Here is a 22,362-nt window from a genome sequence, read left to right on the forward strand (position 1 = left end):
CACTATCAACATATTGTCGTAGATGCACCAGTACCCACATTATGTTATATAAGATCTGGCACGTGAGTTCAAACCGGAAAGGGAAGTTGTGGAAGGAAGGAGATCGAAAGTCATAGATAGAGGTCTTGGCAGTCAAGGCAATCCCGCACCGCCAGCGGCAGGCTGCATGGATGGAGGACATTGCTTGACTTTTGCAACACCATTAACTCCGGCCCGCACTTGTCGCTACCAGATCTTTGTATCACGGCGTGATTTGTGTGCGTGTGTGTGTGTGAGCTTCTCTTCTTCCGATGCCATCGTTGTTCACTCGAAAGAAATCTACCAACGCACCGACTACTACACCCTCGCCAGCATCGGCATCCACCAGCCCACCACCACCGGAGCCTGTGCAATCGCCGACTTCGCCGGAGAAAAGAGATCGGGCTCGATTAGTGAAGGACCGCGAGAAAGACAAACGGCCAAAGTCGCCAAGGAACAGTAAAAGCTACTCTCGACCAGGAGGCCGACGACGACCTTCAGACTCCGAGCATCCGCTCAACTTCCACCCCGACGATCCACGCCGGCTGAGCGCCCTCTCAGCCATGAGCAGCCCACCCGATAAGGACGGAGGGGTTGGCATCAACTCGGATCCGATGGAGACTACGCCTGTGCCCGAGACTCCCGGAGCATATCCACAAAGCAATGGCACGAACGGCGACGGTCACGACGAGCAGGAGAATGTGCCTGTGCCGCCACCGCACAAGACACCCACGACTCCGCCTGCACCTGTGAGATCACCGGAGGAGGCTGAGGCATTCAAGGCGCAGGGAAACAAGCTCTACAAGGCCGGGCAGTATGACAAGGCGATTGCTGAGTATACCAAGGGTCTGTCAAAGTATGTGCAGAGATGAGGCCACGCAAGGCTGACATGACGTAGCAATCGAGGCCGACCCCGAAGCATCCACCTACCTCTCCAACCGAACAGCAGCATACATGGCAGCAGGCAAATGGCTACGGGCACTAGACGACTGCAAGCAGGCGGACGAGCTCGAACCAGACAATGCCAAAATCATGCATAGGCTGGCGAAGATCTACACCGCACTTGGACGACCAGGGGAAGCGTTGGATGTCTACGATCGGATACAACCGACTGCGACCGCCAAGGACAGGAAAGCGGCGCAGGACATGTGGCATCATATTGAGCAGGCGCAGGACAGCATCAAAACAGGTACGTCAGGTTCTATGGTTCTACACGCACTCGATCAGGCAGAGAAGGGACTCGGGATTGCGGTATCTGCACCACGGAAATGGAAGTTGCTGCGAGGAGAAGCATATCTGAAGATGGGCAATGTAAATAGTCTTGGCAGTGCACAGAATCTTGCTATGGATCTTCTACGGGCGAATAGTGCGGATCCTGAGGCTTTGGTGTTGCGAGGACGAGCGTTATACACCCAAGGCGAGAACGAAAAGGCCATTCAGCACTTCCGACAGGCTCTGAACTGCGACCCGGACTTCAAGGACGCTGTGAAGTATCTACGGATGGTACAAAAGCTAGACAGAATGAAGGATGAAGGCAACACCCACTTCAAAGCCGGCCGGTACCAGCAGGCGGTAGAGCTATACACCTCCGCTCTTGAAGTCGACTCTCAGAATCGCGGCACCAACTCCAAGATCCTCAACAACCGTGCAATGTGCTACTCGAAAATGAAGCAGTGGTCAGAAGCACGAGAAGACTGCGACAAAGCCATTGCCCTTGATCCAAGCTACATTAAAGCTAAGAAGACACGGGCAAAAGCGCTGGGTGAGAGCGGGAACTGGGAGGAAGCGGTACGCGAATACAAGAGCATCGCCGAGCAGAACCCAGAAGAACCTGGTATCGCGCGAGATGTGAAGAATGCAGAAATGGAGCAAAAGAAGAGCAAAAGAAAGGACTACTACAAGATCCTCGGTATCGAGAAAGATGCTGGTGAGACAGAGATCAAGAAAGCTTATCGCAAGAAAGCGGTTATATACCATCCGGACAAGAATATCGGGAACGCGGAGGCGGAGGAGAAGTTCAAGGATATTCAGGAGGCGCATGAGTGTCTTATTGATCCGCAGAAGAGGGAGAGGTATGATAGTGGGATTGATCTGATGGATCCTAATGAGCAATTTGGCGGGGGCGGCATGGGCGGCGGGTTTGGAGGAATGGGCGGTGGTGGTGGGATGCAGATTGATCCGGAAATCTTGATGCAGATGTTCGGGCAGCAGGGTGGAGGTAGAGGCGGAGGTGGGGGCTTTGCTTTCGGAGGCGGAAGTCCTTTCGGTGGCGGTGGAGGCAGAGGGTTCCCGGGTGGAAGTCCGTTTGGTTGAGGTGCGACGTGCTCGGACGATCGGTGTGCGGTGGAATCAGTGCGCAGCTTGGACTATTGGCTGTGATGCTCGAGGGAGAAGATACCTGCGAATATTGTGGCGGATTGGGTTTCTGCTCCTTGCATGTTCTTGTTGTGCCTATCAATGCATTGCATAGCGGGTCTCGGCAAGCACCGAAGTGATAGATGTATACATGGGCCAAGGCGTCACTGAGACAGAAGTGGTATGTAGCATCAAAGGCACCGTGTATATCAATCTACACCTTTCAATGTCATCTTGCTGGTGCTATCTGTGACCCGGGGCGTCGCTGGCCGGCTTCATGTACCCACGGACTGCAATCTACGTCCTTGGGACATGGTGTGAAATTTTTAGCGCTATCGAATACGAGAATAGGTGCATGTTCCACCAGCAGACAGTCTGCTAGACATGTGTTTATAGCCTCACATTGCCCATCACCTCCTCAGAGCCTGACCAACCGGCACCGATTCCTCATCGTAAACCCTCCTCACCGGTTCAACCTCAGGCCCTTGGTCCACATCTCCATCCCGAAAGCAATCGCCTACATCTCCTGAACCTCGATAGTCCCCCTCGTAAACCACTTTAACAGCAACCTGGCAAACCGCTCCATAACGATTCCGGGTCCGCGTCGCAAAGACATGGTCGAAAGTCATTTGTCGAAGCATGAGACTGAGGTCGAAGAAAGTGGTCCGTGTTCTGCTTTCGAGAGTCGACGTTGAGAGTGATGCAGTCCGAACCAACGAGTTGGGTGAACAAGTGCTGCACAGCGTGTCGCCGCTCAAGCGTTGTTATGTCTTGTCAGTATACTGTATGTTAATGGCGAATAAGGGTATTATAGCTCCGCGATGAGTCAGTGCCTATGCGGGAACAGCAGCCAAATGCTGTGCTCTTGATGCCGCGTCTACTGGTTTGTAGGGGCGTACAAAGCTGCCCTTTCCACGCACGCGTGGCAATGACAGTGAGAGCACCACACGAAGTAGATAGAGATGCTTCTCCGAACGCAGTGTAATATCACAGGCTAACGCATCGACCCATGGGTGTCCGCTGACAATCACTGATATCGAGATTGTCCTGGCTGTAGGACCTGGCGAATGGAGGTTCCGAGATCTCCAGGACTTCAGCCTTAGCGAAGCCTCTCCTGCCAGTGAGGCCATTTGCTTGTAGATATGGTGCATAGAGTGGTCAAAAACACCACTTGACAGTCGAGCGATAGCAGCGATTCTGACCGCAGATGGGAGTGAGGCGATATGTTTGCCAAAGCCGTATTGTCAAAGGCCACAAATCGACTTGCCATGAGGATTTCATGGCAAAGAGAAGGATGCCACCCAAGATAGAGACTTGTGAGCCGTTGCGTCTGCCGCATTCATCATATATCGAGGGGCCATGTCAGAATGTTCATAATGTGGCCTTGTGTTGATCTCAGGCACGCATGGCACACATCCTTTGGAATTCTGAAGTCTCGGAGTATCCGTACAGGCCCAATGTGTCCAGAATGAACGACGACAAATAGATTAATTGACGAAGACAAGCATAACACCTTTCGTCTCACACAAGTGATGTCTCCAGTGGTCTGCCATTCGTAGGTGAACCAGCCAATCAATGACTTCCTGGCTTGAGCGGTGTCTGTCACTGCTGCATCGCGAGACCGAGCCGCAACAGCCTTCCGGATAGTGGGCAGTGGTGCAAAGGTCGTTACCTAAAAGGATGCCTGGTAATGTGATACGAGTGGCGTGCTCATATATGTAAGAGAGAGGTCCTGCTGCGCACTCTTACCTCCTTTTGATCATGTTGTTGGTGCTAGCAGACACTGCCAATCACTTCCTCTCGGTTTTAACAAGATTCTGTACTTAATCGATACTTCCTTCGCCGGACGTTCAGCGCCACCATACTTCAGTGCCTCTGCCAGGCGAACACGATGACCGAACTTTCTTGCAACAAGGAGTTCTTTGCAGGTCCAGAATCGTCGCATTACCGACATCACCGTCAGCATGCTGTCGAGATTGCACTCGGCACGCGTTGGTTTGGTAGAATCACTTCGGAGCCAGGTTTTCCAGCCGGGACTTGGCGCTCACGTGGTACTAAGGACTATCCGACTTCGTGATATGGGGTAGCCTCGCGACTGAGGAGAATGCAGCATGCCTGTTGTTGGAAGTGGAAATCCGCTTGTCCGATGCGCAGAAATGGTTGCACCAACGAGAAGACCACCATTGTCTGCACCACCTATTTCAGACCGATTGGCAATCTGTGGTGCAATAGGTCAGTTGCCCTGCGGGTAGCTTCCTGCAATATGGATGGGAGGTCCGTAGTACTCTCCAACCGCACGGCATCTCGGCTCACCTCCGTCATTCGCCCGCGCATTACAGATACAAGGGAGTGTGGTGATAGGCTGGAATTGTCCAAGACACGCGCGACTCGATCCCAAAAAGGAAACGCGTTTCATCAAGAACTTCTTCCACATTCTTGGCATTACGACCCCAAGGCCCGATCATGGAAGTGCCAAGGGACAGATAGCAAGACGGGGGGCAGCTGCGAACATTCATGATGAGTCGCACCGGTCCAGGTCGTCGTGCGCTGCTGAGGACTTCAAAGTGGAGCGTGTTCAGCGCATCGACGTGCTGTTTACCTGGACGACGAGCCTCAGGAAGCGGTAGCAGACGATCGACGTACGGATATCTGCGCCGAGCCTCCTTCGGTGTAACGCCAGAAACCATGCGGTATGCAGCGAGCCTGCTCCCGCTGGTGATAACTATCGTCGCTGCATTCCTCCTTGCGGCGCGCCAGGTAGCCCAACCGCCGACTGCTCTTCGCCCCAAGGTTTTTGTCATTGGATTATCAAAGACCGGAACCAGCTCGATTGGAGATGCTCTTGCCTTGGTTGGTTACAAGCGACTGGGATGGAAGGATATCCGCAGTCGCCACCTCGTGCACACCTGGGCAAATGGCGACTTCGACGCGCTGATCGAGCAGACTAAATACTACGATGCCTTCGAGGACCTGCCATGGCCGTTCATGTACAAGCAGCTTGCCGAACTCTATCCCGACGCCAGATTCGTCTTGAGCTTGAGGAAGGATGAACAGACATGGCTTCGAAGCATGAGTCGCCACGTTGGACGTGGCGCGTGGCAGCCATACAGCTACTTCTATGGCACTTCGCAGGTGGAAGGCAACGAGGAGCTGGTGCTGCAGTCCTACCGCAACCACACCGACAGTGTTCAAAACTACTTCCGAAAGCAGCCGCATCGGTATGCCGAGCTGGTGATCGATGATGGAGACGCCAACTGGAGAGTGCTATGCTCAGTGGCGAACTGTGCCAACGAGACCGTGACTGCTGCACCTTTCCCAAGGAGTAACACGGCCGCCCACTGGCAGAATGGAGCCTTTCTCGACAATCTTCATTTCGGTTGGAGCTGGTTCATCACGCGCGTTGAGGAGCTGAGTGCATCGTCCTATTACAAAGGAGGCTGGTCTTTCGTGAACACCTTGCTTGGTCTGTCCTGGGATATTGTGTCCATGGTTGAACAAGCATGTTCCGAGCTGTACTTCAAAGCCACCATACCTACAGCGCAAGCGAGTGGAGCAGTCGACTTCCGCATGAGAGGATGGCCAGAGGCGACGCCACTACTGTGACAGGCAGTGCAACTGAATTGAGGGATGGAGTCGCATTTCAGCGCTGTGATACTGGGCGGGGCCGCAGTAGACATACGCCAGGGTCTGGCTAGCGAGTGAGCCTACGGCACAATCTGTACCGTATGTCATGCGTCTGTCATCATCCATGTTCAAGCACGACATGCTATCGGACCTGAGTGATGTGGAGCACGCAATACATACGTAGCATGGCGCAACAATACGTCAGGTGCACCTTGACTGCCGGCAAGCAGAGGGCGATGGATAGACGCATTGGAGGGCGCACCAGGAGAGGTACCTAATATAAAAGGAACGTGCAAAGAAGGATTAGGATTTGGTAATAGAGGTCTTGCAACCCGAAACAAGAACACTAGGATATGACTACAAGTCTCAAGTCACGTAAATAATACCCGAAGAAGAAACTTGCAATACAACACCTCGCCCCTTCATCGTTTCAAGAAAACCAAGAACGTCAAATATGAACGCCATCCGCGACTCCCTGAGAATGAGCAGGCTGCTCAACGTCCCATGCCTCTCTCCATCTTTAACCTCGCACTCTGCATAACCACATGAGAGTGACCATGCAGACATGCTCATCGGTGTTGGAGACCGGCTGCGGAGCTGCCGCTTCATGCAATTTGATTCGCGTCGTAACTTCAAGCCGCACGCCAAGATGGTCTTATGTCGTAGAAGGTTCGTCCTCCTACCTTATGCTGTCGTCTGATCAAGTTCAATGTTTTCGTATTCTCCATGTTGTGGCGGTTGCAGGCTTCTAGTCCATCTTGCCGAACATTCCTTCCTCTACCTCGTCAATGCGGTGGTGTTGATGGTGGACTTCATCGTCCGAGCTGTCGTCATCGTCCATTTCCACGTCGTGGTGGCGAACGTGGCTTAAATACTGGCTTGATGCATACTTGGCGGGAAGTGGTGGTACCGGGGGTGCATCCGCGGGCATACCGGTTGGGCCGCTCTTCGGCGTTCCATAGCTACAGCTTAGCAGTCCCACAGCGGCGGCAAGATCTGCTGGATCCTCATCACGGTAACTCTCGGCGATCGAAGTGTTTGCTGTCGGCGGCCTGGTGCTAGATGAGCTCCATTGGCGGTGGTGTGAGAAGTTCTCATTGTTTGGCATGCTGCCGCTCGAGAAGACAGACTGGTAGCTTCGCGAGTAGGCACTGCTAGTGCTGCTGAACCGCTTCGGATCTCTATAGCCGTCCGTCTGTGGAGGTGGCGTGGTCTCGGTTGAGCTCACGCCGTTTTCGTGCATGTCCGAGGATCCGGAGGCTGCTGGCGAAGATGAGTCGTCGCTATCGGTGCCTGTTGGCGCATCTTGGTTCATGGCCACCAACACAGACGCAGCTTCGAGGAGCTGTACTTGCTGGTGCTTCGAGATAAGCAGTTTTGAGGTGTACTGCCATTGTGGCGTATGCTCCCATCTGCAGACTCGTCAGTATATGCACTCGCTCTTTTAGTATTTCCAACACATACAGATGCTTTGTGAGGCAGCTGCCGTGCTTGTATGCTTTGCCACATTGTTCGCACTTCAGCTCGCCCGTACCCGCTCTTTCCTTCTTCGTCAGACGCGAGACATCACTTGCTCTTCGGATCTTCGGCTTCGACTTGTCTGCATACGACGACAACGGTGGCCCATCCACCAATGCACTACTTGAGCCACGCTCGGGGACTGTCATGCCATGCGGGAGGCTGCTGGGCACTGGTGGGCAACTGCCATCGTTCAAAGCGCCCAACGCAGCCTTTGAGATTGAGCTGCGGCGATTGATCGCTATCGACCCATCCGCCACACCACTTTCTACTGCTGCACCTATGGCTGCAGCGTTGGCCATGGGCGTGAACGTCGAGCTCTTCCTCCGACCAACACGATTGGCGCCGTTGACGGCACCCAGGGAGACATTATGGGAGTGGGATCGGCTGTACGAGTTTCGGGCTGGGAGACTGGAGGCGTTCGAACTGACGGATAAACGATGCTGACTAGTAGGGCGGGACATGTCCTTGATGATGCCAACGTTAGCTAGGTAGGTAATGAGGAGCTGGCGAAGTAAGCGAGCCTTACTTTCGTAGCAGTCATGTTGTTGATCCAAGAAAATAAAGTGCAATGAACTTCCACGAAGCACGCGAATGACCAAGTGGTTTCCTTTGTTGTGTCTCAAAGGCAAATGCACAGCCGCGCCAATCCGAGGTCGCTCGCTATGCTGACCACTGCGTTATGTCTCCACTATGACCAAAGAACAACCCTTCCAAGACGCCCAGTGCCGTGGTACAGGCAAGTCTGTTGCAACGCTCGACCTGCTTCGAGGACTGGCTGCTTCGGGGGAGAAACAAATGCTCACTCCACAGTACGGAGCGCCGGTATGGAGCTCGGGCGGGGCAACTGTCGTGCAACGATCCGAAGGAAGCCGGCTTCGCAATGGTTGGTGTATAGTCTTGGATCGGTCGTTGATAAGAACTATCTCAATGGCAAAGCAAAGACAAGATGAACCAGTACAGGACAAGACAGGGCTGGAGGTCGAAATGCTTACAACAAAAACAATATTTGGAGGAGCAAGAAGGGTCGCATTTCAGGCGCGAGGAGGGAAAGCATAATCATCGCCTGCATGCAATCAGCAGGTCCAGCGCCCTGCTCTTGCGCTTGCCCACACATGTGTTGTATCGACCCACTAATAATCGTTCGGCACGGGCACTATTATTGCGCGCATGATATCCGTTCATGCTGCTTTGTCTATCGGTCTGCAAATCGCTGGTTTGGATCAGCAATCGTTCCAGAGTCGCGGGTACGGACATTTCTGCGCCCCTCCGACGATCGCGATTATGAATAATAAAATTATGCTCAACTCCACTGTAGCACGCCGTTTGGCTGCGCTATAGCTGTCCATTGGCGAGGAGAAAGCTACCCCGACTATAGTGTACTCAGGTACCTGGCTCCCATGTCCTCGGACACCTGCCGTTCCTGCAGTTCTAGCCAGCGTGGCAGGCTTGCGCCGCGCAACTCTTCCACTCTAGCGCTGCGCCCTTATCCTACATCCAAGGCATCCAGGCTACCCGACAACCGGACCCCTCACGTTATCTTTACTCCTCACCTGCTGGCCGCCCCAGATACAGTAGTCTGGATGTCGCGATCGGCAAGACAACGTGGTAAGTTGTTAGGGCCAGCCGCGTTGGGCGCAGGAGTCGAATTTGTGGGTAGGATTATCAGCCTTTGGCAATCTCGCGTCCAGCCAACGCGAGGCAATTATTATTGGCAAGAAAATCGCGCCCAGAGAGTCTGAGACCGTGGACGGACGCGCTGTCTCGATACAGCCTGCGATCGGACCCCCTCCTTCTCGTCTAAGGGTCTTCCCTGTTGTGGCTGGTGTCATCGATCTGTGATCACAGGCGCAGCTGTTTCGATTCCGTTGCTGCTGACAGTTTGCCAATGAAGAAGAAGTCCGGCTGGAGATTTGGCCTGTGCGAAACACCTTGCTTCAAGCACAACTCTCTCTATATCCTCCCCACTTGTCTACGAATTTGCCGATTTCTTTTAGATCGCACAAAACGAGCCACCAGTTCCGCACGACCATCCGTGGCCCCGCTCTGCGAGGTTGGATGTCGTTTCAGGTGGCGCAAGACCGCGTGTCTGAATGGCGCAGGTGACTTGCCGCTGACGCCTCAGCTCAGCAGCTCGGATGTCTGTTGCCACCAAGATCCGATACCCACATGGATGAGGTGATCATCATGCTGCACGTGTGATGAACCCCACCTAAAGGACATCATGCTGGACCTCTGCATCGGGATACCATTACCAAGGTAATGCACGGCGCCAAACACCTCCGCAAGGACGCCATCGATATCATGATGAGCTCAACGTTGTGGATTGTAGGGTGCGTAGTGCGCGGCTGTGGACCATACGCCTCAAGATATCGTTCAGGCCATCTCCACGACATGTCATGTTATCGTACCTGATATGTAGCACTGAACTATGCAGTGTTCCGATACAGCTCTTGTCTGGCAGCATCATGGCTACACAGCGTGAAATCGATAGAGGTATTGTCTGCTCATTCTTGCTTGAACCCTTCGAAGTGGACAATTTGATAGTGCCATCGCTCCGTACTGGTCGCTTGACGTTACTTTGATCATCGTATCCAGAATGGACAATGTCCAGTTCATCTTGTCTACTTCGGTAAGATGTGCGTCATTAAACAGCCGTTGGTCAACTCATGAACACCCTTGCAGAAACATTACAACAGTTGCCAGCTTATCACCAAGTTGCTTTGACAACTGACATGTCTCCACTCAACATCTTGGAGCAGTCTGTCAATGTGAGACTCAAAGTGGCAGTAGGCATGTACAGTATATCTGATGTCGGTCAAACATCACTCTCGTCATAAAGTTCTACCTGTGCAACAATATATCTACATGCTTCTTCACTTCATCAGACCCGCTCATGTGAAGTTCTGGGCGTTCCGCTTGAGCAACATGGACGGCTTGTCCAAAGGACGGCCAGCCAGTTTGCTCGGGCGAAGTACACCCTTCTTCCTTCTTTCATGCTCGTCTGAAATTCCAAAACCATTACTGATACCGATCACGAGCAGCTCGACACTGGAAGCATTGTCATGAACCCACAATCAAGTTATGCCTCCGTCTTCACCAACAATCAAGCATTCCACGATCAAGAACCGCCCGAGCAGCCGCAATATCACTCACACAATCCGGCACGCTTGGCACGAGCAGTTTGCGCAACAACAGTAGCATCATGTGAGATGCTGTTTTGGATGCATGCTTCAGTGCCTCCTACAACGTACCGGAGTCCTCTGTACCTCCACCACTGCCAGCGCTATGTTTCTGATTGAATGCTGATGCACCACTATGACCAGCACAAGGACCATCATCGGCTGAGGCCCACATTGATGCTTCCAAGCCCGCAGCCTTCTTCGGCACAAGTACAGGCATCCGATGTGCTGGTGTGAAGGCGTTGGCTTGTGGCCTCAAGATCGGAAGGGTAGCATCTTCTGTCGGCGTCGGGAGCGGTTCTAGAGTGGGGACGGCTGTGTCTGTAAGGTTGATTGGACCTGGCAGAGCGACATTCTTGTTCTTACTATCTGGAGGTTCTGCGTGATCCTCATGTGCTTGTGCCGCACCATCGGCGGGCTGCTGTGATGTTACATCCGCAAGATCGTTGAGAGCCGGAAGGGTCCCATGCCAATTCGGCTCGACAGCCTCGGGGTCTTCATTCGCCTCATTCGGACCTGCTTCACCACGCTTCTTAGCCTGGTCATCTTTCCGCTTCTGACCGAAGGCTGTCCACCTTGTGGCCGGATACACAATAGCGTGGGAGGGCGGTGCGGCATCGGCCACTTTCTGCACGGAGGTACTATTAGGCACACGGACAACAGGCTTTAGTGATTGCGTGGCAAACAAGCCGTCGGTGTCGTAAGGCTCGTAGTCCTCTGTGGTATAGCACGAAGCCTTGTTGGCAGGACGATCAAAGTCGCTGTGGCTGATGGTGCCAGGGACAAAGTTAAGATGCCGATGTGCCAATTCGATTTTCTCCAGCATGACCGGGTAGTGCAGACCATAATTCTTCTTTAGGTTCTCCGAATGGACGTTACACCTATCCCGACATTCGTTGTAGGCCTTAACACCTCGAGGCCTAGTCGAAACTTGCTGCTTCAGTGACTCGATGGCTTTCTGCTGGTTCTCCAATTGCGTCTGAAGCTCATCCATTTTGAGCTGGGAAGAGTCATCCGTGATGGTTGTCGGCCAATTCATGATGCAGTGCTCAAGTGCTGCAGCTCGCTCTTGCATCTCTCTCACTTGCCTGCTACGCTCTCGTAGACGCAAGGTAAGATCATCAAACTCCTTCTTGCTCTGGTTGCCTTCTGTGAACGTGCGCCAGCTGCTGTTTGCAAGCTCCGGCTTCGAGTTGCGTGAGGTGAGCTGCTTAATCTGGAACCGAAGCGCAACGAGCTGGGTCGCATAGACTTGGGTCACCGCATTCGCCTGGTTATCAACATCCGTAGTGTAGCTTGTGAGCTGTTGGATTGTGTCTTTCAGCTCGAGGATTGGACGATCCAGCGTACCAACGTCTGTGAGAGCAGCATTGAGCTTGTCACGAAGCACGAAAGCTTTGCCCCGAAGCTCACATCGTTGCTCGTCGTACTTGTCACATTGCAACTTGATCTTCATGTTCTCAGGTAAAACATCCCAATATTGCTGCGCCCAATACTCCCTAAGGTATTGGCAGTCGGACAGATCACTCTGGATGTACTCGTAACTCCATTCGAGGTCTGTCTTCTTACTTCGTAGCTCGTGGTATTGCTGCTCAAGCTGCGCAAGCTTCACGCGAAACTCTGCAGTCGTCCGGTGGTGCTGCTGGAGCTGTTTTGGTTACGAGCGGTGAAGACTGATACCAAGGCCAAGAAGGACGAAGAGCAGTAGAGCGAGTATGAGCAGTGGCCAGAGAGGAGGCAAACCAGGCTCGGCTGCGAGCGCAGTGGTCGGTGTGCTGATGATAAGCACGGTGGTAACGTCGTCGACGAGCGTTGTCTTCGTCGGAATGTACTGGTAGGTGACGGGCCACTGAGTGGATGTGGAGGCAGACGCTTTGGCATGAAGAAGGTAGATCAGAGGTTTCTCCGTGAACCATCGCACCGTGGTCAGCAGGACATGGCCCGCGTCGCCATATGTGTCCATGTTGCTGGTGAGCGCCTTGTGTATGCAGTGTGTGTTGTCGATAGCGGCAGATGTTGTGTGTATTTGTGATTTCATGTAAGTGCATGTAGAAAGGAGTTACGAGTTCGGAAGAGCTCGCTTGTCAAACAGTTCTTCTGGCAGAACTCGGTGGCTGGTACGTGTTTCGCGCTAGCGAAGCTTATCGAGGCGCAAGTGAATGTGAAGTTGAGCATTCACAGACCCACTTGAATGATCCTTGCTCTGCCCAGCGTCGACCATTGTTGTCATAAGCGTTATTGACACGATCGAATGTACGAACCCATCAGTCGGTGCAACACACAGATGCTTCTGAACCTACCCCTTGTCCCGGTTGCAGGATGGATATTTGAGGTGGCATAAATTCCGCCAGCATTATGGAGCCCATGTGATGCTCGCGAATATGGCCACGTTAATCCTTCGACTCACAGCAGTGTACTAACAGTTCGCATATCGCATGTCACCTCCAAGCCGGTTGTTCGCCTTTGGTGTCTGTACAAGATCTCTCCCAGAACCACGACGTGCCGTTTCGCTAAAGCTGTAATCTCTCAGAGTTTGTCTGCTGCTTCTTAGTATCTTTAGAATGAAGAACATAACTCCAAGCTGCAAAGGTGCAAAGGGTAGCTCGGCAGAGGTGCATATGAGCTTATGACTGTTGGGCGAGGAGCTGAGGCATCTGGCTCGCTGCTGAGTCTCCCTTACTATACATTTGTCCTGTAAGATCAATCATAGAACTGAGCGGTAGACTCAGATAAAGTTCCCTAAGCATATAACATCATGTTTCCAGCACAAACCAGGACCTCAACCACTTTCCATCTCTAGCCTAAGCTGAACGCCTTCCCAAGCTCTCTTAATTATATCTTCCATTATACTGCCCTTCAACTTCCACCTAGCCTCATCGACGGGCAGTAGATGGCTGGTATACAACGCCTCTTCCTCATCGACGCCAGTACCTTCATGCCAGAAAGGCTCGTAAATCTTCCGCGAACCATCTGGGCCAGCCACTGAGTCCATGGCTATTCTCTGCCTCAAATTCATATCGGCTGGGAAAGGCAGCGGTTGCTTGTATACTCTAGCATGCGTGATCGTGCCATCACTCGCCCGCACGACGTAAGACTCCTCAATGGCTCTAGGCACGGTCTCTGCCGCGTACCAGAAGAGCAAGTACTGGGATGTTGTCGTCAACGGTAAGAATTGCGTCCATATGGGCTCCGTCACAAATCGTTGGTGGCCTTCATCTGGATCCGGCTGCCTATGCCTCAGAGGCAAAGGCAAGACTCTGTTTCTGTAACCCGACTCTTCGAAGCCTTCTCGCTCTGCAGCTCGGTTGGTGTCCTCGTTGGCATTGCGTCTTCCTTTGGGTAAGAACCAGTAGTGATCCCGCGTATGATAGCATACTACGACTCGCTCCGAAGCAAGGTGAAAGATGGCAACGCCAGCGCCTATTGTTAGTTTTGACGCTGGGAAGGATGCGTAGACTGGTGTTGAGGCTTCCGCGGGCATCGTGATGCCAAGAAATGATGCTCTATGGAGGCCAACAGTGTGCCATTGTTGAGTCGTTCTCACGCACGACAGCTATACGCTCCTGTTTGCCGATCGTGACTTCGTGATGATCGTGAGGAGTTGGATTCGCAACCTGCCAAGGCATCTCCACTTTCCCCAAGCGGAAGCTCATCACAACTGCTACACGCTTTGGAGCCTTCCATCTTCCTTTTTGTCCATCGGCATCGAAATATGGCCGAGGACGACATCGAGTACCTTACAACGGAGCAGTAGCCATCTTGTCGGTGGTACAGATTGATCCTGCCGCCGATGGCTCGCTGGCAGCTAAACCCCAACTCGTCTACAGGCCACGAACTCACTAAGCTTCATCCACGGCTTCAAGTGTTTCGGTTATGTAAAGGTCTGCTCAGGCTTCGAGTAGCTCGCGAAGATATAGTGATGCTGTTTCTGGAGCCGGTCAAGTCCAAGTCACGCCGAAAGCTGACACCTGAATGCCGGAAGATCGATGTTCATCATGCGAACATGCAAATCCCTGCTCGAAGGAAGTGAATGCTGATGCTAGTCACATACGGAAGCACAACAGCAACTTCATAGTACCAATAGCTTCTAGATGTCTACTGTGCGCCTCACATTCTGGTAAGTCCATGCGCGACCCTATATGCCATACCTTGAAGCAGTTCAGCGGATGATCAGAGCATCATCATGCTTCTCCACCAAAGGCAGTCCCCTCGATCTTGCCTGAGCACCTCCCGAGTTGGAGGCTTATGGTCCAGCAAGACCCGATATCTCCTCCTTAGGCTCAAATTATTCTAGCTACCACGGGCTCATAAGGCGAGCTACAATACGTTTCTTCCCGTTCTCGGCAGTCGCATTGCAGGTGAATGGTCGAAGACTCGAAGTCAGCTTGTGCAGAGGTGCAACACGATCGTGCGTGGAGAGAACAAGGCTGTCCAGTAGACTCGACAGATGCAGATGCTCAAGGCGGTAGTGATACTTGTCAAGAAGTACTAGAAGCGCCTCTGTTGGACCGAAGGCTACATCCAACCTATGTACACACGTCAGCACCGCAACAATAACCGTCAAAGCCCCACCACGCTTATACAAGGCTCCGGAGAACGCGAATTGGAATGCTTTGGAGAAGATAGTAGACCATTTCCTCAGCTATACGCCTTGAGGTTCCCGCGGAATCGATCTTGAGCTAGTGGACGTGTTACAGCCCCGAATCATGACGATGAGTCAGACTCCTCTATATCGTCACAGTGACTGGAGTGGAGAGCACGAGGTTCAGAGTACGGTAGAGCACTGGGATGGCGATCTCTAGACGCTGGCCTCATCCGAAGGCGCCGGAACCTTGGAAGACTTTGGTATCTGTCGCAGCCGAAATATCGTTGTATACTGCCTACCAGAGTGAAGATCTCGAAATGATGCTCTGCAGGCAGACTAAGCGAGCTCGGGGTTTCCGGTGACGCAGCCATTGTGGTCCAATCTGTACTCAGCTAGACCCAGTGTGTCGCGGTGGTATGCTGTAACGTTACAGCACTGATTGCTCGAAAGGTCTGGAACGACTGTTGTGGGTAAGAGAAGCCCGATCTGTTCGTCAAGTAGAAGTCGCTGTTGAAGCGGCTCGTGGGTTGACTCTGATTCACATCTACTTTTCAGCCTCGGATTGCGTCACGCATGAATATACACTCAGCGGATGGAGTGACAGCGTCGTAAGCCCTTCGATGCCTCCAACGTCCCTTCTTATTCGGCAACCATTCACAAGTCAAATCGTCTGCTGGAATGCCACACCTAACACATCTACCTCAGGCTCAACGTACTTCAGCTTCTCCTTTTTCGTCTTCATGGCTATAGCTTGCCTGCTGCCACGGCTGTCCGTTAGCTCCTCCTTAGTACAGCAGAGCATGTTACTCCACACTTCACAGTCGTGGAGGTTGGTCCTGAGCCCACAGATCTCCTCACCGCCCCACGCCATTACTCTGAGATGCGAGCCAGAGAAGCACTGGGTCATGCAAGCCTCTTTTAATCGTCGAAGCTCGGCCTCCTGGTAATCAGACATATAATGGTTTTCTGGGTAGCTTTTGGCATGTGTTAGCGAAACTTCCGGCAGTCTTCGCAAATGGAGGGTAACGAGGTTCGTCAACACCGCGATCTTCCGGAGTGTTACATATAAGGCGGTTTGATGATCGAAGGGCTTATTCCAGCGCCGAAAGAACGAGGGACCACCGGAACTCAAATCGATTTGGCCCATGACCAGACTTAGTTGTCGTAGCTTGATGCAGGTTTGGGTCACGGAAGAGATGTCATCTGCAGTCCAAATACACTCTGACCTCTTACCAAAGTCGATGGACAGTATCTCGAGGGTAGCCTGGTGCTGCGCTATCGCCATGCCAGCGATTATGCATGCTTTGACAGGTGCTAAGATGTGCAGCTTGAGAGCTTTCAATCCAGTGAAGGCCTTGAGGAAAGTGCCAAGCACTCTGGCTGGCTCGTGATCGTCCTTGATCTCACTGAATTTGCCGGTTTGGAAACGAAAGTCTGTGGCCGAAGATCTCCTAAGTTGGCTAATGCCCGAAGGAACAGGCTAGGCTGATGGCACTTCTCCATGCACAAGTACGTCATCTGCTTGAAGTCGAATGCTTGCAGCAGTGCTTCAGGTGCAGGAGTACCAATACGCGCGTTGGACAATGCCAATCGTCTGATTCAAGCGAGCGAAGATATCGATCGAGTCAGCTCAACCTCGTCTGTGTCTTCTTCATCATCATCTTGGCGGAGGAAACCACGGAAGTACCGTGAGGTCACGAGAGCGGAGTCGTGAGCTGTCGGGTCGTTGTCGAAGGCAACGCTAACATCGCTCAGATCGATGCGGAGGCTGCGAAGCTGCTCGAAACCGACGCTGTAAACCTCGGAGGGATGGTCATCGGCCATGATTAGCTCGTCATAGCATGTGGTCTCCAGGCTCTCGATGCCCGGTAGATACTCTATGCGCCCAGCTTGAACACCTAGGAAGGCATCAATGCAGGATTTGCTTAGACTGAGATGGACCAACTTGCGTTGATGTTGACCGAGAAGGATGAGCAGATGCTGATCTTGCTCGTCATCAAAAAGAACATTGGAACTATTCAAGGCCAACTGTCAGTTGACGGTGATCAATACAACTGACAAGGCCACGAACCATAGGCTTCGAAGACAATCACGGGGCAGAATGTTGACGGTCATGGCCAGCATAATTTCCGGCGTCGTCGACGAAGGATCAGTAGTGTCCAGACGCAGGTGGCGAACATGCTTCACACCTAGATTGCTGGAGTTCAGGAGCGGCGCGACCTGCTGTCTGGCATCGGAGTCGTCATCGATGACGAGATAGACAGTGCTGTAAAGTATGGGCAGCATGACTTCTCGAGTCTCTGTGCAGACGAGGCACACTGTGACCTGGTCTGTGGTCGCAGTGATCTGCACTCATATTAGTAGAGCGAGACAGAGAATAGAAAGGCACCTCACAAAGCTGAAGATCTCGGTGAGCACCTCTGCTGGTAGCGCGAGCAGGCCATGGCCGTTCAGTCTCGTCGCCATCCTCTTCGAACCGGACCGAGACCTGTGTCGCAAGCGCATTTCGGTGTGATGCTGTTGCAGACCGGATGATGTCGCAGAAGGACTTGGTACTCTGAACCTGCGGTCTGCATGGACCTAGTGGGGTCAGTACGCTTTTCGGAAGGTACGCCTGACATATGTGGCAGGTGCATTCGAGATCGTCCTTCGCAGAACAGGACGCGCAAATGACAATCCAAACCACCATCGTATCTTGTATCCTTGAACATCGATTCGCAGCAAGTATATACACCCACCCGAACGCCCTGCTTCCACCATATCATTCGTACATCCCTTCAACCACCGTGCGCCACCCTCTCGCCGACCCCCAGCGGTCCTTTGGGCGCATTACTACTATAGGTCGGCAACAAACTCCCATGCTTGATATTCACCTCCTCGTCCTTCCTCTCCAGCAAACCCAGACTCCTGATCTCTCCGGCCGAGGGAGCTTTGTCGCGTGGTGTCTCTGCTTCTCGTTTGCGGTATGCAGCTTGAAGGGCGGTGGTCTTGAAGAACTGTACAGCACACGTATATCAGCATGCGTACTACATAGGCTTGGAAGGGTAAGGCTATGGGTGTGTTGTGGTGTGGAGTACCTCTTTCCGGTGGTGCAAACACTCGTAATAATCCTCCAGCACAGGTTTGCATTTCGCTTTTCCACTGTCATCTTCTGCACTCGTATTCACCACATAGCAGGCGAGGACTTCTTGCCAGAAGGGAAAGCAGCGGGAGGGACCTGATGGCTTGTTAGTGAAGCTGTTTGGTGGGAAGTCGAGTCTATGGCGGCTTGCTCAGGAGGATGACGATTTCGCGTACCTCCTGTGAGACCATAGCCGGATGCCATGATTACGGAAAGAGTGGTCTGTTGAAAGAGACGGTGTGGTCGCAATGGCAAGTCAGCCAGCTCGCAATGCCTGACCCGCAACAGACAGCGTGAAGCATGAGGTTCGAAGGACAACGTGGTCCGAGCGTCAATGAAGATCAGCCAGACTCTCGCCAAGAACGTTACCATGGCATGAGGAAGATTTACACACGAGACCGGCCACGAGTATCATGTTCCAACGATGTTACTCAAGAGTATTTACACCAGGATCATGTTCACATAAGCTTCGTAAGGACCTCCCTGTTGGATCCCAAGCAGTTTCCAACCTCCACTCCAAAAGCTCAACAGCTTGTGATGACATTTTCAATTCACCACTGATGCATACATACATCTACTCCTCGTACATAAAAGCCTCAGCAGCATGTCCTCCACAAGCCCTCTCGAGCGTCAAGAATGCAAAGTGGCTGCCAACCACAGGTCGTGCAAAGAAGTCCGGACCAGGAAATCCTCCATCTTCCTCCGTCTTGTACAGATCAGTGAAAGGTCTGTCAGTCGACGTCTCATTCAACCATTTGGCAACCCGACCCAAGATCTCCGTTCGTGTCGACTTCGATGCCACAGACGCAGCCTGGAACTCCCAGTCGGATTTGGTGTAGAGATGTCGAGAGTCGAGGGGAAGGCCGTATTTCTGCATGACTGTGGTGTACCAGCGAGACTGGGTCGTGTAGACGTGATCGGGGATGAAATTATCCTTTTCCTTTCCCTTTCCAGGTTTGAGAGGTTGTTGTCCACCCTCCAGCAGACTCAGACTCAGTGTCGTAGTTTTGGCCGAGAAGTTGGTCGACGGGTGAAAGCATAGCAGTGCATCGGCGTACAACGAGTACAGCGTTGTCCAGCTCCCATACCAATCGTACGCCAGTTTCGCCCGGCCACCATCACGAGACATACCCATCTCCTCCCATTTCTTGACATACACCTCGCTCACATTGCGGTAGTATTTGGCTTCTTCCTTCTCTCCCACCACCTCCGCGAGCTCGGACATGGCTTTGATACCGATAATGCCCTTCAACGCGAGGTTAGTCTGGAGAGCAAGCCATCCAGCGAAATCATCCGTGCAGAGTTGATTGTGCGGCTCGAGAGAGTACTCCACCAGGTAGCTCGTCCACTGTTTCCACAACTTGTACGACCGACCGAGCCATTTCCGTGCCTGATGTGCACCCGCCGTTTTTCCGCCCCAAGCATCATCTAAGCCGAACACACCCTCTCTCGTTTCCAATCTAGCAGGCAAAGCAAAGGGACTGACATCTTCACCCACAGTGTCCAAAGCATTGACATCCTTCTCCTCACCCAACGAACTCCAAATACTACCTGCAGATCCCTCATCCCCATACCCCAAACTATTGACTAGAGCCAAACCCATGACAAGCATGTCTCCACACTCCTCCACAGGCATGTACTCATCGTTCCCATCCGCATGCCCAGTCAGATTCGGGAAGTGTGTGCCCAGATCATGCATGGTGTACAGATTCGGATATTGTCCACTCAGCATATGCTCTAGTAGCGGCTCAAGCAGGTAAGCTAACCATCGCGGGTTGGTGTAGAGGAAGAATGGGAAAGCGGGGAAGATCACATCCACGGTCTGGGAGTTTCCGTTCGAGGAGATCTCTTTGAGGAAGAGGATCGGGTTCTCCGGGGTTCCGGAGAAGGAGGTGGCGCCTAGGACTTGTCTAGCCGAAAGGGAGACGATGTCGACGTAGGTATCTGATCCCGAAGCATAAGCATCAGCTGCAAGCTGTGAACTGTAGTTCGCTGCTAACGCGGACGCGTGAGCAAAGTCGAGGTAATGGTACGTTATCAGAGCTTCCGGAGTGTGGAGGTAGGACTCCCACAACGGACGCATGTACGTTAGGCCCCGGGCGGAGGCGAACTGGGTCACGGGGTCTTGGATGTGTGTGAGCGTAAAGAGGATGCTGTCTTCCTTGGATGCTGAGGACGCAGAGGACGAGTTGCTAGTTAGATTGAAGTGTTTGCTGAACGCAAAAACGGGCTCCTCATCCATTATGGCCCGGAACTTATCATCCACAGTGTTCGATAACCTTCCACTCTTCGCGAACTTTTGCCGCAGCACCCCAGATATCCCTGCCTGGTACCTCACATCTTCCCCAGCCGGAGCAGTAAAGTGCAGTGTGCCCCACTCGGCCTGATCATTCCACTCCGTAAACAGCTGCTCAACTCTTCTCTTAATCTTCCATGTCTTCAGTTTCTTGGCGTCTTCGTAATCTGTTTCCGACAACGCCCATTCGATTTCACTACCTCGGTTCCCGGATACCCATTGGCCATTCAAGTCAATGTAGATGTCTATGTCGAAGGATCCTTTGACGTGGATGGTCAAGTAGGACGCTGGAATTGATTGCCGAAAGGTCGAGGTCGGTGTTATTGGGGAGAGGAAGGAGAGGATGATCTCCACTCCCTCTGGGCTCGACGAATGAGGGGAGGGGATGCTGTAGCTTAGATTCGTGGTCGAGGCATCGTACTGAGCACCCAGGTACTTTGGGTGTGAGAGGTTGTACTGTGAGGCTTGGCTGTCCAGACTGTCTTGTGGTCGTCCGAGGAGTGGGTAGACTGTCGATGCTTCCGGCACAGAAGCCAGGACTGCTAGACCCACGGAGTTACCAGTGTAAAACATGGGCCATTGTGTCCAGGGCGCCTCTCGAGCGTTGGCCAGCCAGGTCGAGAGGTATGGGTTCCGAACAATGAGGGGCAGGACGGGTGGAGCGAGGGTGGAAGCAGAGGCGCGGCTTAGCAGACTCGCTGCTGTGGCCAGTAGGGTAGTACTTAGAGTACGCATAGTGGATGGCGAGGCCAGGCTCGTGAGAAGTGAGAAGACTAGCAGACAATGGATTGTTGTAGGTCGAGACGATCAACACCTCAGTAGCGCACTCATCAATGGGAGAGGTAGGATAGTAGCGATGGGCACCACGAACAATCGGCCTCCCAGTTTCGTGGCTCTGTAGCACAACTACGGCTCGTGATGAGGGGTGGGTGTAAGATGAATGGTGAGAGTGGTATCAGCCGACGAGGTCACCAGGACTGCCTTCACAGCTATGCCACCTCTTGCCGCGCTATGCCATTCCGCCGACCATCATGTGCTCCTCCTTCGGCATTTAGCCCGTGCACTTTCGACTCGTTTCACATGCGTCATCCGAGACAGTCCTCGGGGAGGGCACGCGGGCGAGCATTTACCTCTTTCGAGTTGATTTCATCATATTCATTTTCATATCTCGATTGAGCTAGATAGTGAATATCTTCCTTAAATTTGACGCTGCAGCATCGCACATCATATCCTTGAAGTCCAAAATACCCGTCTGATCTCGCACAAGATGACTGCACTTCCCCGTGCTCGTACCCCGGTCGATCGATCGCTCCAACAGCGCGGGGCCGCAGCTGTTCGGCTAGGCACAGAGACGAGACGTGCTGAAGCAAGCTGAGGTTGGATCTCGATTGGAAGCATACTTCGACAGGTCAACGAGGTGAAGAACAGCCGACAGCGTTTGGCTCGAAATATACGTCCTACAGCCTCATGGGTCGACAATGATTACTTATCCGGCGGCTCTCGAAGAAGGGCGTTAATGCCATAATACCACTAAGAAGGCTCACAAAAGCATCACCACTCAATCAATACACACTTAATCTAGCCATGCCAGCCTTCTCCTATAGACCATGGTGGCAGAGATCTAGGTTCATACAAAGAGATAGTGCTGCCCGCAGTGAGCCAG

General features: G+C 52.8%; 8 protein-coding genes across 8 annotated transcripts; 2 read left to right on the forward strand and 6 right to left on the reverse strand.

Moving 5' to 3' along the window:
- Positions 1–290: 290 nt before the first annotated feature.
- On the forward strand, positions 291–2,331 carry LTS14_008159 (uncharacterized protein; the record flags this gene model as incomplete). Its single annotated transcript, XM_064840847.1, has 2 exons — positions 291–864; positions 917–2,331. 2 exons carry the CDS (start codon positions 291–293, stop codon positions 2,329–2,331), a joined length of 1,989 nt encoding a protein of 662 aa, XP_064691484.1.
- A 2,727-nt stretch (positions 2,332–5,058) lies between these two features.
- On the forward strand, positions 5,059–5,976 carry LTS14_008160 (uncharacterized protein; the record flags this gene model as incomplete). Its single annotated transcript, XM_064840848.1, has 1 exon — positions 5,059–5,976. One exon carries the CDS (start codon positions 5,059–5,061, stop codon positions 5,974–5,976), a length of 918 nt encoding a protein of 305 aa, XP_064691485.1.
- A 769-nt stretch (positions 5,977–6,745) lies between these two features.
- Positions 6,746–7,979, reverse strand: LTS14_008161 (uncharacterized protein; the record flags this gene model as incomplete). Its single annotated transcript, XM_064840849.1, has 2 exons — positions 6,746–7,409; positions 7,462–7,979. The coding sequence occupies 2 exons, from the start codon at positions 7,977–7,979 to the stop codon at positions 6,746–6,748; spliced, it is 1,182 nt and encodes a 393-aa protein (XP_064691486.1).
- A 2,779-nt stretch (positions 7,980–10,758) lies between these two features.
- On the reverse strand, positions 10,759–12,660 carry LTS14_008162 (uncharacterized protein; the record flags this gene model as incomplete). The annotated part of the gene is made up of 2 exons (XM_064840850.1): positions 10,759–12,317; positions 12,441–12,660. The coding sequence occupies 2 exons, from the start codon at positions 12,658–12,660 to the stop codon at positions 10,759–10,761; spliced, it is 1,779 nt and encodes a 592-aa protein (XP_064691487.1).
- An 816-nt stretch (positions 12,661–13,476) lies between these two features.
- LTS14_008163 (uncharacterized protein) lies at positions 13,477–14,178 on the reverse strand (the record flags this gene model as incomplete). Its single annotated transcript, XM_064840851.1, has 1 exon — positions 13,477–14,178. The coding sequence occupies one exon, from the start codon at positions 14,176–14,178 to the stop codon at positions 13,477–13,479; it is 702 nt and encodes a 233-aa protein (XP_064691488.1).
- Positions 14,179–15,943: 1,765 nt separating this feature from the next.
- LTS14_008164 (uncharacterized protein) lies at positions 15,944–16,567 on the reverse strand (the record flags this gene model as incomplete). Its single annotated transcript, XM_064840852.1, has 1 exon — positions 15,944–16,567. One exon carries the CDS (start codon positions 16,565–16,567, stop codon positions 15,944–15,946), a length of 624 nt encoding a protein of 207 aa, XP_064691489.1.
- A 314-nt stretch (positions 16,568–16,881) lies between these two features.
- Positions 16,882–17,748, reverse strand: LTS14_008165 (uncharacterized protein; the record flags this gene model as incomplete). Its single annotated transcript, XM_064840853.1, has 3 exons — positions 16,882–17,296; positions 17,354–17,628; positions 17,677–17,748. The coding sequence occupies 3 exons, from the start codon at positions 17,746–17,748 to the stop codon at positions 16,882–16,884; spliced, it is 762 nt and encodes a 253-aa protein (XP_064691490.1).
- Positions 17,749–18,977: 1,229 nt separating this feature from the next.
- On the reverse strand, positions 18,978–21,434 carry LTS14_008166 (uncharacterized protein; the record flags this gene model as incomplete). Its single annotated transcript, XM_064840854.1, has 1 exon — positions 18,978–21,434. One exon carries the CDS (start codon positions 21,432–21,434, stop codon positions 18,978–18,980), a length of 2,457 nt encoding a protein of 818 aa, XP_064691491.1.
- Between the last annotated feature and the right edge of the window lie 928 nt (positions 21,435–22,362).

This window comes from Recurvomyces mirabilis, assembly GCF_035927965.1.
Source record: "Recurvomyces mirabilis strain CCFEE 5264 chromosome Unknown scaffold_24, whole genome shotgun sequence".
NCBI classification, from domain to species: Eukaryota; Fungi; Ascomycota; class Dothideomycetes; order Mycosphaerellales; family Teratosphaeriaceae; genus Recurvomyces; species Recurvomyces mirabilis.